The sequence below is a fragment of the Bufo gargarizans genome, chromosome 5 (genome assembly GCF_014858855.1).
Source record: "Bufo gargarizans isolate SCDJY-AF-19 chromosome 5, ASM1485885v1, whole genome shotgun sequence".
In the NCBI taxonomy this organism is placed as follows: domain Eukaryota; kingdom Metazoa; phylum Chordata; class Amphibia; order Anura; family Bufonidae; genus Bufo; species Bufo gargarizans.
Window position 1 is genome coordinate 422,735,574 of NC_058084.1, and position 18,370 is coordinate 422,753,943.

The window sequence follows — 18,370 nt, forward strand, 5'->3', positions numbered from 1 at the left end:
AAGGGCATCTTCTATTTTGTTGCGGAACGGACATACAGACATATGGAAGCGGAATGCACATGGAGCAACTTCCGTTTTCTTGCGGACCCATTGAAATGAATGGTTCTGCATACGATCCGCAAAAAAAACGCAATGGACACGAAAAGAAAATACATTTGTGTGGATGAGCCCAAACTGTGAGAGGCATCTGTGACGATACAGCAAGTCCATTCATTACTAATGGAGGCTCCCTAGATCAACCTATCTACACCCACAAAACTTAGCACTTTTCTGAAAACTCATTAGCATGGCTAATAGACCAGTTAATTAGGCTAAAAGTTTCGTTAGGGCTTATGTACACGACCGCATGCTGTCCGGACCCGTGCTGCAGTCCGCAATGCACGGGCACTGACGTGGGGAGCCTTATGCGGATCGCGGACCTATTCAATTGAATGGGGTCCGCGATCCGCATCTGGCGGTCATCACCGCAAAAAAGTAGTGCATGCACTACTTTTTTGTGGTGCGGAGGCACGGACAGAAAACCCCCGGAAGAACTCTGTAGTGCTTCCGTTAGCTTCCGATCCGTGCCTCCGTTCCGCATCTCCATGATTGCGGACCCATTCAAGTGAATGGTTCCGCAATCCATGGATGCGGGGTGCACATGACTATTGCCCGTGTATTGTTGACCCCCTGTATGCGGCCCGCAATGCAGCCATGGCCAGGCAACGGTTGTGTGCCTGAGCCCTTAAATGCATCTAAAAAGTGAAGCAACCATGAATTTGTTACAAGTGGTGCCAAAAAAATTACCAAAAATATTGATACATTCCCCTTAGAGTTAGGCTACTTTCACACTAGCGTTCGATCGGATCCGTTCTGAACGGATCCGATCGTAATAATGCAGACGGAGGCTCCGTTCAGAACGGATCCGTCTGCATTATATTAGCTAAAAAAAGCTAAGTGTGAAAATAGCCTCGGACGGATCCGTCCAGACTTTCAATGTAAAGTCAATGGGGGACGGATCCGCTTGAAGATTGAGCCACATTGTGGCATCTTCAAACGGATCCGTCCCCATTGACTTACATTGTAAGTCTGGACGGATCCGCACGCCTCCGCACGGCCAGGCGGACACCCGAACGCTGCAAGCAGCGTTCAGCTGTCCGCCTGTCCGTGCGGAGGCGAGCGGAGCGGAGGCTGAACGCCGCCAGACTGATGCAGTCTGAGCGGATCCGCTCCATTCAGACTGCATCAGGGCTGGACGGCTGCGTTCGGGTCCGCTCGTGAGCCCCTTCAAACGGAGCTCACGAGCGGACACCCGAACGCTAGTGTGAAAGTAGCCTTAGGCAGTCTACGGAGCTTCCAAATTTATCAGAGGGGCTCAGGCTGGATGATACATTTGTTGCAGGGCTAGACACTTTTGTATAACTGTATAGCACCTATGATATTGGTAGGTTTACTTTGCCGCAGAATTTTTAAGCCCTGTCCATTTTCCACTGAGCCACGCTTCATAATCACGTCTAAAATGATATGTGCTAAATTGCGCCAAAAATGTGCCAAATTTTTACTCATATTACGTCCGAATTCCGGTGCAGCCATAATAATAAATGTGGGCCATTGAGTCTAATAACAGAACTTTATATAGCCACCAGTAGAAGGTGCTTATACCGTGAAAGGGGTATTCCCATATTGAACTTTTATGGCATATTGACAGGATATGCCATTCCGAAATCCAAGAGCAGTCGGGTATAGTTGTTTAACTTTCCTCCAAACTCCCACAAAATTGAAATGTTATGGCCAGCTCTTCATATACAGCAGCTGGCCCCTGTGTCCCAGAGGTGAGGTTTGCATCTATAGAAATCATATGATATCTTGTGGGTAGATATAAATTTAAATATCCCTGTGAACAGCACACAGTAAGCTCATGAGCTCCCCCTAGTGGCAGCCACAGCCAGCCAGAATTTTATGTATTCACTGTATGTATATGGAAGAGATTGGTAGGTCTTCTTATAGCAGTTGGTAGTTCCAACCGCCATAAGAAAACATTAGGAAATTAATTAGTGCAGCATCATACTGTACTTCTACAAAAAAAAGGCTCTCACGTGAATTCGGCCTGACAATGTGAGGAGGTTTATGTTATTTTTGATTTCCCAATGTCTGAGTCTACTGATGGGACTTTTATTTAAGAGCTGCAAATTGCAATACTTTAGATTTTTTTATTTGTAATCATTGTCAATTTCATTGGCCGGAGACCTGAAGGAGGCTAAAAATAAGATGTACGTGTCTGCATGTACGAGTCTTGTCACCGTCTGCCATATTTATTTGGGTCTTCTGGCAATATGTCCAATTTGCAAAAGCCTCTGCTTTCACATACAAATGATGCGTCCTGTTCTTCTACATAAAATGAATCTGCCCCGTAATACAAACACAGCGTCATTACTGAATAATACATGTGACTATTAGAATAGTAAATGCATTCAAATATCACACTGTAGCAAAATCACATTTATTTGTATCTTTCCTGTAGTGTATGCTCCCACCGATATGCAAATCTAACCTTTCAGATACTTTACCCAATAAACCCAGAGGCCGTAGCTGAATAAAAATGTTTACTAAAAGGCTTTCTTTTGTATAATCTATTGATTTAATATCTTTTAGACAAGAGTGGAATGCCAGTATTACCCTGAAGGCTACTGATGAAAATCTCACCACATTTGTTTTCTATATATTATTTAGCACAAAGTCACAGACAATGGGCAAAATGCAACATATGTCGGGTTTATAATTGCTGATAATCTCCTGCATGTTGGTGCTGGAACTATTTACTCGGTAGGCACTTTTCGCTAATATTTCTCACCGGCATTCTCATGTATTAGAAAATTGTAGAAGATTATTATTTTTTTATCTTAAATTGTGTGAATGTGGACTAGTTAGTGAACTACATTTTATTTCCAATTGCTTGTGCAGCTACCCGGGAGGAGGCAGAGGATGGGAATGATAGTGGTCAATCCAATGAAAGGATCCATCCAATAAAAGGATGGGGCACCCTTTCTTCCCTCTAGAGCTCCCGTTTGATGGTATCTGGAGTGCCCTTGATGTTAGGTGTTTGGATGGGTGCAAGGCAAGAGGTGTAGAGTGCAATATCCAGTGTAGGTTGTAAGAGTCAGAAAACCAGGCCAGAGGTAGAAGGATAAATGTTTCTCTTTACTGTAGTGCAAATTGGAGTTGTAGGACATCAAGTTATAGCAAACACAGTTCCAACTGTACACAATGCAGTTCTCTCCCAAAAAGAGGTGTATGGATTTAGGCAAGGATGATAGTGATGGCCTTCACTCTCTTAGTAGAATCTATAGCAGGCAATAGTGCACTGACGATAATGGCTGTAGTGTCCTGGGTTTTGAAGGCTCATTAGGCCAAGACATGTTCGAGTGTCTTAACAGTGTTCCCCTCCGCCCCACAGCAGCAAAGTTTGAATGGCTGTAGCAGCAGGTTACCTTGCTGACTCCAGTGCTCAGACATGCAGATTCCAAGTTATCCCCTTTTTTCCTTTGTCTTTCTCCTTCTCTTTCTCTCATTTTATTGATCTTGCAGTAATTTACACAGAGATCTTTTAGTGTCTGAAGTCTTCTGGGCTAAAGGAGAAGGAAAAGGAAGCAACAGCTTCCCTCCTCTCTGAAATCTCCCCTAAAACTCACTAACTGAGCTGTGGTGGAGACCTACAAAGGGTTGTGCCATCCATGGGCATAAGACATAGCAATATACCACATACAATTACATAACAAATCATTTGGAGGTACCCCGTTTTGAGGTAGTGCACTTGTATTACATATTACACAGTGCGGTTTAGGTTTTAATGGAAATTAATCAATCGCAGACAGCTTCAACTGCATGGTATACAGACGTACAAAGTCCATTTACAGTGTTAACAGAGCTTAGAGAGTATTTTTTATAAAATAAAATAAAAAAAGATAAAGGGATATTGAGTTTTACTGCTTTAGCCCTTCATTCTAGACACTCTTGCGAGTGTTAATTGTTAGCCGTAGAAGGTGCTTTTAGTAATTTAGACAATTTACGGTACCTTGACCCATAAGACAGATTTCCTCTCCTTCATCACAAGCATGAAGATTTGTCACATGTCAGACAAGATCATATGTCACTGCTTTCATGATACAGTAGATGTTATGTACAGCTTTGGTCTGTCTTTGATATTATTCCATTAATTTGTATACCCCACAAGCCTGCAAGCTCTGACAATTCACTCAATGGACACAGCAGTCTTTTGGCAGCTACAAGTGCTCCTGGCGGTCAGTAAACTGCCATTGATGAATCGCTTCTTTCATTTCCCTCTGTAAAACATTTAGATAAAACAATGTTGAAATAATAAAGACTTGGAGGAAAATTTCTTCTCCTGCTTATTTATCTCCCCCGCTGACCTTTTCTGCTTTGTGCGCCTGTTACATTATTTCTTTTGTAAAGATGCGGCGTGATCGATGCAAACTGCTTAAAGGAAATCTGTCACCAAAAATGTTATCTACCAGTTAAAAACCAGATAGTAGCACATATATATATTTTTTCTAATCTGTTTTTATTTTCTGATTATAGATTTTTTAAATCTATTTCTTGAATATGATTATGGGGGCAGCCATCTTGCCTGATCTGTTCTTAACAGCATTTAGAAAATTGTTTTGCGGCAGCCCCATGGGCCATAAACCCAATGGACAGGAGGGGACCTTAGTGACTTCTCCAGTGTCCTGTGGAGAGATCATTGTACAAGGAAAGAATAGATAAGCTCTGACAATCACCTACTGTGAATGGTGGATCCTGTCTTATCTGTACACAAAGGTGGTATCTCCTTATCATTACAGGCAGGTTTAAAATAATATATAACTGCACTAAAGCGATCTGTACAAAGCAAGAAGTGACGCCTATTATTAGTCTTCTTCAGGAATTTATGGTTTTTATTTAAATATTGATATTAAAATGGAAAATTAAAAATAACATCATCAAAAATTCTTTAAAAATATGTTAAACATAAAAACGGTATACAATAATCATAGTCGTTTTCTGATGACACATTCCCTTAACTTTTGATGGGGTCAAATGATTTAGCGACAAAAGTATTCATCAAACTAGAGCATCCTGGTGCAAATTTTGAGGGCCCCAGTGTTAAATGCATATAATGTTTTATAGGGATTCTCAGTACTGTGCAAGCGTTTTAGGCAGGGGTGGAAAAAATGCTGTGAAGTAAGATGTGATAATAGATTATTTATATCAATTAAAATGCAAAGTGAATGAACAAAACAGAAATCTACAAAATTTAAATCAATATTGACCACCCTTTGCTTTCAAAACATCATCAGTTCCTCTAAGTATACTTGCAAATTCATCACAGAATGGCCACCTTAAAACGCAACCTTTATTATATGTCAATTTAAAATAGAGTCTCCTATTGTTCAAGATCCATAAAAAAACAACAGAACCAACAGGACTAGCCCTGCCTACCAAAGACGTCATGGCCGCCCTGATAAAGAGCAATATCGTATCCAGAGCCTCCTATAATTCCCTGATCGGAGGAGAAGCCAACCCTAAATGTGATGGCATGGGTGTACACAATATTTCATTCACCAGGCACAAGTAACAACAGTAGCCCTGAGAACCAAAGGTACACACTGTAATTACAGTAAAGGGCCCTTTACATGGGACGAGAATTGCATAGATCATCGGTAAAGAGTGTTCATCGGTACACTCCTAAACAATGATCTGGCAGTGTAAATGTACCGCCAATTATCTGATGAACGAGGAAGGAACACTTCCTTCGCTACAATCTGCTGTAATATCCTCCTGTGTAAAGGGACCTTAAGTATCACTCATACATTCAGTAACAACTGTTTAGCACTAAATAGATAAAGTAACTATAACTTAAATACTTCCTATAGATGTAGATAAGCCCCACAAATAGATATCCAATGATATGGTTTCCTAAAAACCAAATGAGCTAGACAGATTAAAGTATTGTCCAGCTTCCAAATCATGTGTTCCAATGTGTTTCCCTGTGGTGTCTTCCACAGTTCATCAGGGGACAAAAGAACCATCCATACAGATGCTTACTGTATAATTGGGGTACAAGATGCAGAATAGTCTACCCAGATACCTCTTATACAATAATGTCTATAGCCACACACTTAAGGGTACTTTCACACTAACGTTTTTGTTTTCCGGTCTTGAGTTCAATACCGGAAATAAATGATCAGATTTATCTTAATGCATTCTAAATGGATAGCATTCTATTCAGGATGCATCAGTTCAGCCCCTCTTACGTTTTTTGGCCAGACAAAATAAAGCAGCATGCTGCATTTTTCTCTCCGGCCTAAAATCCTGAACACTTGCCGGAATGGCGGATTCAGCATTAATTTCCATTGAAATGTATTAATGCCGGCATTAAAATTGTCGCTTTGACGGATCTGTTCTTCTGCTCCGCGCATCCGCAGACCTTTAAGTCTATGAATAAAATAAATACAGATCAGTTTTTCCGGATGACATCAGAGAGACGTATCCGGTATTTCAATGCATTTGTCAGACAGATCTGCAGCTGGATCCGTCTGACAAATGCATCCGTTTGCGGACAGATCCGGCAATGGAACTGGCTGACGGAATCCTCTGATGCAAGTGTGAAAGTAGCCTTAGACACTTAGTAAGGTAAATATGACAACTACACATAGTCAATTGTGGGAACTTCCTGTCAAGCTCTAGTGTGGGAGGGAAACCCCAAAACCGAACATAGGAGGGAAAGGGAAAAGGAAATAAGTCCTGAAAACTAAGGAAGTAAGATGGACACCTCCTAGTGAAAACCCTAATCAAAGCCCTGACTGACTACCAGTATGAACAGACCCCAGAGGTAGGTGAGTTCATGCACAGGAATACCTCAAGTCCTATCTAACCCTAAAGGACCCTGGTACTAATGGCAGGAATGAGACATCCTGTTCCTCCAAAAGAAAGGATGAACGGGAGTCTCCCTAAGGCCTAATACAAAACAACAAAGAAATGCAACACACCGAAAACCAAAATACAAAGGGAAAGGTAACACTTAACTTCTAAGAAACTATGGCAGCACCAGGAACTGAGCCAAGTTCCAAACACCAGCTATCCACACGTCCAACTGAAGCTATAAACCGCACAGCATTGTGGGAGAGACAACTATACATAGGGAAAGTTAAATGACCACAATAGCAACACCTGGAGTTTAAGGGTGTGGCCAGTACCAGAAACAACACAGACGCCTATTGATCCAGAAGGTAAACATGTCAACACAGTCGCAGGGATATCCATATGTCTCGGTACGTCCATGACACTTCCCCTTTATGTGGTTTATAGGTACACTTGCACACAGTTTTTGAAGGAACTTGGCAGGGAGGTTGTTCCAAACATCTTGGAGAACTAACCACTGATCTTCTGTGGGTATAGGCTTGCTTAAATCCTTCTGTCTCTGTGTGATCCAACAGGCTGGATGATGTTGAGATCAGGGCTCTGTGGAGCCACTTTCAGGATTCCTTGTTCTTCTTTACACTGAAGATAGTTCTTAATCACATAGTTCTCGAAGATGTTTGGAACAATCTGCCTGCCGAATTCCTTCAAAAACTGCGTACAATCTACCTCACCATTGATCACCTCCTTTATGTATCTTGACCAATTCACTACTCATTGGTAATCCATGGAATTCATTATATCAGTCCCTTATATCTAATAGATAGTAAAGGCTGCTTTTATAGGTGGCCATACACCTTATGAAGCAGGTTGGTGGTTCAACAGTGGTTGAGGTTGAGCAAATGATTGTCGTCTGGTGAACAGTAATTTTGCAGATGTAACCATACACATTTTAATCCATATTGGCAGTTACAGTCATTCAAACTGCTGATACATGTATTGTATAATTACTTCTGGGCAATCTTTCTGTGGGCGGCCTTTCAAGGAAAGATTTATCATGGATGAAAGGATCTTTCTAAACAATGAAAAATGTTTTTTAAACTACTAGATAAAAAAATGTAAACATGGCCAACTTCTATTAAGGTGATGACAAAAACAATCAATTGTTAAATTCCGACCTCAAAGCTTTCACCCATTTTCAGTGATTGTCATAACTTTAGTTTGGGCACCTAAAATGGGTTGTACATCATGGCAAAGAGTCACATAATGCAAGGGGATCTGGTTACAACCATGGTCAGTGATTGGCCTCAGGCAGCATCAGACCAGATGTTTTTAGCGAGGGAGCACAGGAGGGCATCGCAGGCTGGGAGAAGAAGGAAAGAGGTTTTGGCCTCTTTCCACAGGTTGCACATATACATCTTCCCACACTGAAGGACATACTGTAGATGCTTATCATTCCTTCCAAATACTTATGAAAAGCAGTAACCGAAAAGGGGACACTAAAAGACCAAAACTTCATATATTTGTTGTGCAGCTGAATGTAGTCTATTGTTCTGTGTAAGCAGACACCTCACACATCAGCTTTTGGAAATAGCAAGAGCTGTAATTCATTTTTTATTTTATTTTTTTTGCTTTGTAGGAATTTGCAGACTCCATATATCAGCTGGTAATACAAAAATTCCAGGACCTCACAGAAAACTTCTCAGTATGCACACGTCACAAAGCCCTAGCAGCCATTGTCATGACCAAAGGTAAGGTTGTTTTGCAGAAGATCTTGCTGTGTTTTACTGAGGAGTGATATCATTATCACATCTTCAAGGCAGTTTATCGAAAGAGGATTGCCACCAAGAAGTGTCTTGTCAACATATTGAATCATCTTTACCAACTTTGGTTTTCTGTATATCTAGTTGCAAAAGTGTATGTTTTATACACACAAGTCTTAATATGTAACAGAGTGTGGTCATATGGTGGCCTACTAAGGTCTCAGTGGATTAAGCTGAATCTATGTCAGAAAGAACAGCACAGTGAGCTATGCACAGACTCTACAGCAACAGAAAAGTAGGTAATATTTAATGAGGCTAAAAAGTTTCTTCACTCTTCATGTTCAAAGCATATGGTCAATAAACAAAATGTTGAGAAGGTGTCCATAGCCTTTAGCAATTCTAGACCTCAATTACCCCTTTACAATATACTGTACACTGGGGGTATGCATATTCTGGTAGCAACTGCATATGTAAGTATTTATATAAACTGGCTTGATGGGGGCCCTACTTACCTGTTTGCCTGAGGACCTATTTTCTTTAAAAATAGTCATGATAGATAGAGAGATAGAAAGATAGATAGATATCTCCAAAAAATGGAGTGTTGCACCCTACCTTCACCCTGGTCTGACTGTGCTGCTGCTGCTGCTTCGTTCTTTGGTAGATAGATAGATATATAGATAGATAGATAGATATGAGATAGATGATAGATAGACAGATAGATAGATAGATTTTGCTTAGATGCAGTATATATAGATAGATGGATAGGTGAGAGATAGGTTTTCATGTTTTCAGAAAGAAATAGATGAGCGTTCTATTTTATTTCATTTTATTTTATTTGGCTTCAATTTCTAAGTATGATTTACCACTGCCATCAGAATACCCTGACAATATCAGAATTGAATTTTTCAGGGCAGGGGAAAATAATAAATGCCATCCATTTCCACTTAATGTTGATTTACAATGTTTCTCCCTTTAACAACCATAAAATACTCCTCAGTACAGCTAGTCGTGTCGGTGATACAGTGTATTGTAAAAAATGTTTGGTGGGTAAAGTAAAAGTAATGAATATTAATTATGGGGATGATTGGTGATTTATAAGATGCCGCCTGGATTTATGTGGTCGATAATATGATTGGAAGAGAAGTGTAATGAAGGTCCAGGGTATGTCAGTGAATCTCAGCTCCGTAGTGTCACTATTCTGTCGAAATACACAAAGGAAAGACTAACATGTCTCATACAGGGCTGAAACGCTTCAGTGGTTTTCCTGGGATTCGAGAAAAGGGCTCTTTTTTTAGAAGCAGTTCTGCTCTTTTTCATGGGCCAGGTCCCCTATTGTATATCATCACCTTTCACCTGGATACGTGCACACGACATAGACTCTGTTTCTACAGAGAAAGAGTCTTGTTTATTTTAAGTACTGATGTAAAATAACAAAAAATCTGTGAAAATTAAGGGGGTCGTTTATTGAGACCGCTGTTTTAGACGCCAGTCTTAATAACCCCTATAGCTGGTGGTGGATCTGCCGGAGGTATGAAGAGGAGCCGGCCTCTACATAACTTCGGCATATTCAGCAGCAGTCTAAATTTTCTAGCTGTCTTACATTTAGACCATTTTCTATGCCTAAAACGGTCCCCTTCCCTGCCCATGCCACACCCACTCTTTTAGACCTGCTTTTTTTAAGTTTTATAATTTTTATGCAATAAAAACCCTTTTTTATTTAAAAATATATATTTTTGCATCACATCCCAAGACCCATAATTTTTATTTATTTTTTATCTCTACAGAGCTGTGTGAGAGCTTGATTTGTGCGACTTGATTTTTTGTATCATTTTGGGTTAGATAACTTAAAAAAAAAATGTATTCCTTTCTTGGTCGTAAATAAGCAAAATACACAAATTCTGGCTTTTTTTATTTATTTTTTACGGCATTCACTGTGCAGGATAAACTGCATGGTAATTGTGTAGTGCAGATCGTTATGAAAGCGGCAATACCAAATATGGGGAGGGGTTTTTATTTTTCCAAATTTTTCCATTGAAAACCCTTTTTTGGAAAAATGTGTTTTTCTTAAACTTGGAGATTTAGTTTTATTTAACCATTAGTTTTTTTTAACCATTTACCGTATTTTTCGCCCTATAAGACGCACCGGCCCATAAGACGCACCTAGGTTTTTGAGGAGGAAAATAAGGAAAAAAATATTTAGAACCAAAAGATGTGCTTTTGGTGGGTTTTTAACTAATGGTGGTCTGTGGATGACACTATTATGGGGGATCTGTGGATGACGCACTGTTATGGGGGTCTGTGGCTCACAGTGTTATGGGAGATCTGTGGATGATGCTGTTTTGGGGATTTGTGGATGGCACTGTTATGGGGGATCTGTGGCTGACACTGTTATGGGGGATCTGTGGCTGACACTGTTATGGGGATCTGTGGATGACACTGTTATGGGTTCATTTGTGGATGGCACTGTTATAGGGGCATCTGTGGATGGCATGACACTGCTATGGGGGGATCTGTGGATGACACATATATAGCATCTTATGCTATGTGTCATCCACAGATCGCCCCATAACAGTGTCCCTGTGTAGTGAATGACCTCCAATACAGGGGTGGGGGTCGGCATCTGGTTTTGTAATGGCAGAGGGGCCTGGTGCAGGCCCCGCTCACTGTAGTAATCATATCTAGCCTGTAGGTAATGTTAAACTATAGAAATCATGTGCAATCCAGCCTGTAGTACTTACTACAATCTACCGTAGCAGGCAGGAAGTAGAGTAACTCACTACGTCACGTGCCTGCACCGCCTGCTTCATTCATAAAGTGGGAGGAGCAGGTGCGTGACATAGTGAGTTACGCGGCCGCCTGCCCGCCCTCCTGGCTGCTACGGAAGATTGTAGTAAGTACTACAGGCTGGATTGCACATGATTTTTAAAGTTTAACATTGCCTACAGGTTAGATTATTACTACAGTGAGCAGGGCTCGGTGTAATAGAATACAGTGACTGCACCGGGCCCCTCTGCCATTACAAAACCAGATCCCGGCCCCCAGCCACTCCTCCCTCCCCGCTGATACACCCGCTGGCCGCACTGTGCAGCATCGCGGCGGCGGTGTATCAGTGTAAATTGCAGCACTCTCCCTATAAGACGCACTGCCATTTTGCCCCCACTTTAAGGGGAAAAAGTGTGTCTTTATAGGGTGAAAAATACGGTAATAGTTTCAGAAGGGGACTTTAACAGGCGATCTTCTATAATACACTAGTACTCTTTATGCAGTATAGTATATTAGAATTCTTTCACACTAGCGTTTTTGCTGGATCCGGCAGGGTTCAGCTAAAACGCTTCTGTTACTGATAATACAACCATCTGCATCCGTTATGAACCTATCCACTTGTATTATCTGTAACATAGCAATGACAGATCCGTCATGAACTCCGTTGAAAGTCAATTGGGGATCCGTTTTCTATCATGTCAGATTGTGTCAGAGAAAATTGATCCGTCCTCATTGACTTGCATTGTGGGTCATGACTAGAGATAAGTGAATCGAAGCTGACAAATTGGAATTCGATCCGAATTTCAGGAAAACTTTGATTCGCAATGAATTTCACAGCCCTATAAATATTTCAATACAAAAAGAAAAATATTTACGCACTTCACTGTTGCAGTTATTTGTGGTGAAAATGTTTAGTGGCCTATTTCAGTACAAAAATAATAATATATATGCATTTCATTGTTTCAGTTATTTGTGGTGAAAGTGTTTAGTGGCTTATTTCAGTACAAGAATATTCTCAGTTCACTTCTGCAGTTATATGTGTTGAAAGCGTTTAGTGGTCTATTTCAGTACAAAAAGAAAAATAAATACCCACTTCACTGTTGCAGTAATTCGTGGTGAAAGCATTTAGTGGCCTATTTCAGTACAAAAAGAAAAAAAATATACGCACTTCACTGTTGCAGTTATTTGTGGTGAAAGCGTTTAGTGGTCTATTTCAGAATAAAAATATATACGCATTTCACTGTTGCAGTTATTTGTGGTGAAAGCGTTTAGTGGTGTATTTCAGAACAAAAAAAAATTATATATACACATTTCACTGTTGCAGTTATTTGTGGTGAAAGCATTTAGTGGCCTATTTCAATACAGAAAGAAAAATATATATGTGCTTTACTGTTGCATTTATTTGTGGTAAAAGCGTTTAGTGTTCTATTTCAGTACAAAAAGAAAAATATATTCTCAGTTCACTTATGCAGTTATATGTGTTGAAAGCGTTTAGTGGCCTATTTCAGTACAGAAAGAAAAATATATACGCACTTTACTGTTGCAGTTATTTGTGGTGAAAGCGTTTAGTGGGCTATTTCAGTACAGAAAGAAAAATATATACGCACTTCACTGTTGGAGTTACTTGTGGTGAAAGTGTTTAGTGGCCTATTTCAGTACAGAGAGAAAAATATACAGTACAGACCAAAAGTTTGGACACACCTTCTCATTCAAATAGTTTTCTTTATTTTCATGACTATGAAAATTGTAGATTCACACTGAAGGCATCAAAACTATGAATTAACACATGCGGAATTATATACATAACAAAAAAGTGTCAAACAACTGAAAATATGTCATATTCTAGGTTCTTCAAAGTAGCCACCTTTTGCTTTGATTACTGCTTTGCACACTCTTGGCATTCTCTTGCTGAGCTTCAAGAGGTAGTCACCTGAAATGGTTTTCACTTCATAGGTGTGCCCTGTCAGGTTTAATAAGTGGGATTTCTTGCCTTATAAATGGGGTTGGGACCATCAGTTGCGTTGAAGAGAAGTCAGGTGGATACACAGCTGATAGTCCTACTGAATAGACTGTTAGAATTTGTATTATGGCAAGAAAAAAGCAGCTAAGTAAAGAAAAACGAGTGGCCATCATTACTTTAAGAAATGAAGGTCAGTCAGTCCGAAAAATTGGGAAAACTTTGAAAGTAAGGGCTATTTGAGCATGAGGGAGAGTGATGGGGTGCTGCGCCAGATGGCCTGGCCTCCACAGTCACCGGACCTGAACCCAATCAAGATGGTTTGAGATGGACCGCAGAGTGAAGGCAAAAGGGCCAACAAGTGCTAAGCATCTCTGGGAACTCCTTTAAGACTGTTGGAAGACCATTTAAGGGGACTACCTCTTGAAGCTCATCAAGAGAATGCCAAGAGTGTGCAAAGCAGTAATCAAAGCAAAAGGTGGCTACTTTGAAGAACCTAGAATATGACATATTTTCAGTTGTTTGACACTTTTTTGTTATGTATATAATTCCACATGTGTTAATTCATAGTTTTGATGCCTTCATAGTCATGAAAATAAAGAAAACTCTTTGAATGAAAAGGTGTATCCAAACTTTTGGTCTGTACTGTATATGCACTTCACTGTTGCAGTTATTTATGGTGAATGCGTTTAGTGGCCTATTTAAGTACAGAAAGAAAAATATATGTTGCAGTTATTCATGGAGAAAGTGTTTAGTGGCCTATTTCAGTACAAAAACAAAAATATATATGCATTTCACTGTTGCAGTTATTTGTGGTGAAAGAGTTTAATAGCTTATTTCAATACAAGAAGAAAAATATATTCTCAGTTCACTTCTGCAGTTATATGTGTTTAAAGCATTTAGTGGCCTATTTCAGTACAGAAAGAAAAAGAAAAATATATTCTCAGTTCACTTCTGCAGTTATATTTGTTGAAAGCATTTAGTGGCCTATTTCAATACAGAAAGAAAAATATATATGCACTTCACTGTTGCAGTTATTTGTCGTCAAAGCGTTTAGTGGGCTATTTCAGTACAAAAAGAAAAATATATTCTCAGTTCACTTCTGAGGTTCTATGTGTTGAAAGCGTTTAGTGGCCTATTTCAGTACAGAAAGAAAAATATATACGCACTTCACTGTTGCAGTTATTTGTGGTGAAAGCGTTTAGTGGCTTATTTCAGTACAAGAAGAAAAATATATTCTTAGTTCACTTCTGCAGTTATATGTGTTTAAAGCGTTTAGTGGCCAATTTCAAGACAGAAAGAAAAAGAAAAATATATTCTCAGTTCACTTCTGCAGTTATATGTGTTGAAAGCATTTAGTGGCCTATTTCAGTACAAAAAGAAAAATATATACGCACTTCACTGTTGCAGTTATTTGTTGTGAAAGTGTTTAGTGGCCTATTTCAGTACAGAAAGAAAAATATATACGCGCTTCACTGTTGCAGTTATTTGTGATGAAAGCGCTTAGTGGACTATTTTAGTCTTGTGTTTTTATTTGCTTTTATTTATTTAGTTCAGCTAAAAGTATGTCAGACAGAGAAGTGCCAGGTTATGCACAGAGGAGTGGCAGAGGCCTAAATGTTTCTGGCGCAGGCAGAGGTCGCAGCAGAGTAAGGGGGCATGGCAGCTGGAGTCGCAGTGAGAGTCCTGAGCTCCCGGTGTCATCTAGCGGTTGTTTCTTGACCAGCAACCCAGCGTTTCTTGATTGTTTAACTCATCCACTTCATCCCAAGTGACATCAGACACCACCAGCCAACAGTCGGTGGATTTGTCAGACACAACCCTTAGTTGGCATGGCCCAGGAGCAGGCCCTGTGCCCTCATCTGTCCTTCACCTGCCTCTTTCCCTTTCTGTCCCCTTACCGTCATAAATATATGCTGTAGGCTCACCTCCCCTTTTTTTAGTGAGGAAGAGCTACTAGAGGGCGGTCAGCAGCTACTGCCCAGCCAAGATCTGGAGGAGACATCCGCCTCTTCCTCCACTAGGCGGGCAAGTAGTGATGAGGAGAGTGGCATGGGAGGTGGTGTTGCGAGCGGTCAGGCTCCTGACCCAGAGACCGTTGAGGAGGAGATCAGTGATGCACAGACACTACTCGATGATGATGAAGCTGATCGCACTTGGGAGCTGGGTGCAAAAGGGGCTTAATAATCATCGGGGGAAGAGGGTGGCAGCTTGCCCGTGAGGCAGCGGCTGAGCCAGCAAGGTGGCGGCATGGCTGGGAGTCAGCAGGATGGCACCAGTGGGAGGTCGGGAGCCAAACGTGCCCAAGGTAGACCACCTGCTTCGCAACAGCCTACCTGCCCGAGAAGTAGTGGTGCAGGGATTCATGGAGCTAGCGGCGGTAGCAGTCAGTGTTGACTGTTGGGGGGAGAGATCACCTTCTCGGCGGTGTGGCAGTTTTTTGTTAAGCCGCCGGAGGATGTTAACATGCCCATATGTAGAATATGTGGGCGAGAAGGTGAAGCATGGCCAGGGTGCCAATGTTGGCACCATGGCCTTGCGTCAACATATGCAGCGTCACCATAAAGTGGCCTGGGAGAACAGTGGCTCCAATGTGGTGGTCCAGCCTGCCGCAGCAACCGCTGCATCATCCAGTGGCACGCTCCCTGTTTCAGGCAGTCAAGGCTCCACCACCTCAGCTGAAGGAAGCTGTCTGTCATTCCATCTTCTGCTTGCCCAGATGCTCCTGCTCTTCCTACTCCTCGTCACTCATTCTGTCATTAATCGATCACTGAAGCGATTGCCAAGAGACAGCAGTGTGCGTGCACTCATCCAACGGCACAGAAGCTGAATGTGCTTGTGGCCAAGTTGCGGGTGCTTCAGCCCCTCCCTTCCCAAGTGGTGGACTCTGCACCTTTCAGATAACTGATGGCTTGTGCCGAGCCGAGGTGGAGAGTCCCAAGCCATCATTTCTTTGTGAAAAAGGCAGTACCAGCCATGCACAAATATGTAGAACAGAAGATAGGCCAGTCTTTGAGGCTGTCGGTGTCTGCCAAAGTGCATGGCAGCGCCGACGTGTGCAGCTATAACTACAGTCAGGGACAATACATGTTCTTTACGGCCCACTGGGTGAATATTTTTCCTGCACAGCCACACCAGCAACTTGGCTAGGTCACGCCACATCCGTCTCCACGTTGTCACGCCGTTGGTCCTGCAACAATGTCCGCCTCTGCCTCCTCAACCTCCACCGTGTCCTCAGCCTCCACTGCAGGGACAAGTCACAGTGCCCGTCCAGCATACCACATTTGCAGGGCACAGCGGTGTCACACTGTTCTGCACCTCGTTTGCCTTGGCTAACTGAGTCACACAGGGGAGGAACTGCTCCGTGTCCTTCAGCAAGAAATCAAATCCTGGCTTTCTCCCCGACAACTCAAAATCTGAACCATGGTGACCTACAACGGGAAGAACATTGTGTCTGCACTGCGTCAAGGAGGGCTGAGCCATGCACCCTGCATAGCACACGTGTTCAACCTGGTTTTTAAGTTGTCAAGCAGTTCCTGAAGTATTCTACCTATCTGCAAGACATCCTAAAAATGGCCATGAAACTTTGCATGCACTTCAGCCACTCGCACACTGCAAAGACTCCCTCCTTGAGGTGCAGCAGCAGAACGGCATTCCCCAACATAGGCTGATATGCGACGATTCCACCCGTTGTAAATACACCCTCCATATGTTGGACCGACTATACAGACAGAGAAAGGCCATCAGCGATTTCTTGATGATGCAAGCGGATAGGAATACTCTCCTGAGTAACTTCGATGTCAGCCAGTGGCAGCTCATGCGTGAGACCGTTTGCTCAGGCCCTTTGAGGATTCCACGTTATTTGTCAGTCGCCAGGAGTACGGGATGAACAACGTCATACCACTGCTTCATGTCCTGGAAGAGATAATGGTAACAATGGCTGGTCAGGGGACAGGAGACGTGGCGCCTAGATCTCACAGCCACATGAGCCTTGTGGGGTCTAAACTGGGAGAGGAGGAGGAGGACATTGGAGCACAGGCAATGTGTAGCAAAATGCGCGTTTTTTCTACTCAGCTGACAGGAGAGGATGAGCAGGAGCAGCCAGAGGAGCTACAGGGTGATGAGGAAGACGAGGCAGAGGACACAGACACACTGTGGCAGTATGCAGTGGAGATGGAGGCAGGGAGTCCCTCCGAGTCACTTGCACAAATGGACTGAATGCATGCTTACTTGCTTGCGTAGTGACATCCGAATTGTCACTATTCGGCAAAGGGATGACTTCTGGCTCTCCACCTTGTTGGACCCTCGCTACCGGTCCAAAATGGGGGCATTTTTTTACACCCACTGAGAGGGAGGACAAACTGAACTACTACAGAGACATCCTATGTAGTAAGTTGGCCGCTGCCTATCTGCACCATCGTCCATCCTCTCGCAGGTCTGACTGTGGGGGCTCTCTGCACTCACATTCTGCTGCCATAGCTGCTGGGGAGAGGTGGGGTGGCAGCTCCATCAGCACTAGCCTGAGTCTACAGTCGCTGATGAGTAGTTTTCTTCACCTACATAGTTAAGAAACTACTCACCAGCAGCAGCAGGTAGACCTGAAGCAGGACCTGAACCAGCAGGTGGTGGCATACTTGGACAGCACCCTGCCAACTCACATTGAAGATCCGCTGGACTACTGGGCAGCCAAACTGGATTTGTGGCCGCAAGTAGCAGAGTTTGCCTTGGAAAAGCTGTTCTGCCCGGCCAGTAGTGGGGCATCAGAGTGGGTGTTTAGTGTGGCGGGGGCCATAGTTACCCCAAGAAGAACTCGCCTGTCCACCCAAAATGTGGAGAAACTGACCTTTGTCAAGATGAAAAAGGCGTGGATCAGCCAGGATTTCCACCCACCAATGCCTGATGCATCTTATTAGATCATCCATGCCACCTCACCCAAACCTTATAAAAAGAGACCGGTTTCTTCTGGATACCTGCCTCAGCTACTACTCTGATG

The 18,370-nt window shown here is 42.3% G+C and overlaps 1 protein-coding gene across 1 annotated transcript in view; it reads left to right on the forward strand.

The window, feature by feature from the left end:
• LOC122939486 (double-stranded RNA-specific editase B2-like) overlaps positions 1-18,370 on the forward strand; it is a 529,987-nt gene that overhangs the window by 424,488 nt on the left and 87,129 nt on the right. Inside the window, exon 5 of the mRNA XM_044295555.1 lies at positions 8,534-8,645. Within this exon, the coding sequence (XP_044151490.1) occupies positions 8,534-8,645 (112 nt within the window). The remainder of the gene's footprint in view (positions 1-8,533; positions 8,646-18,370) is intronic.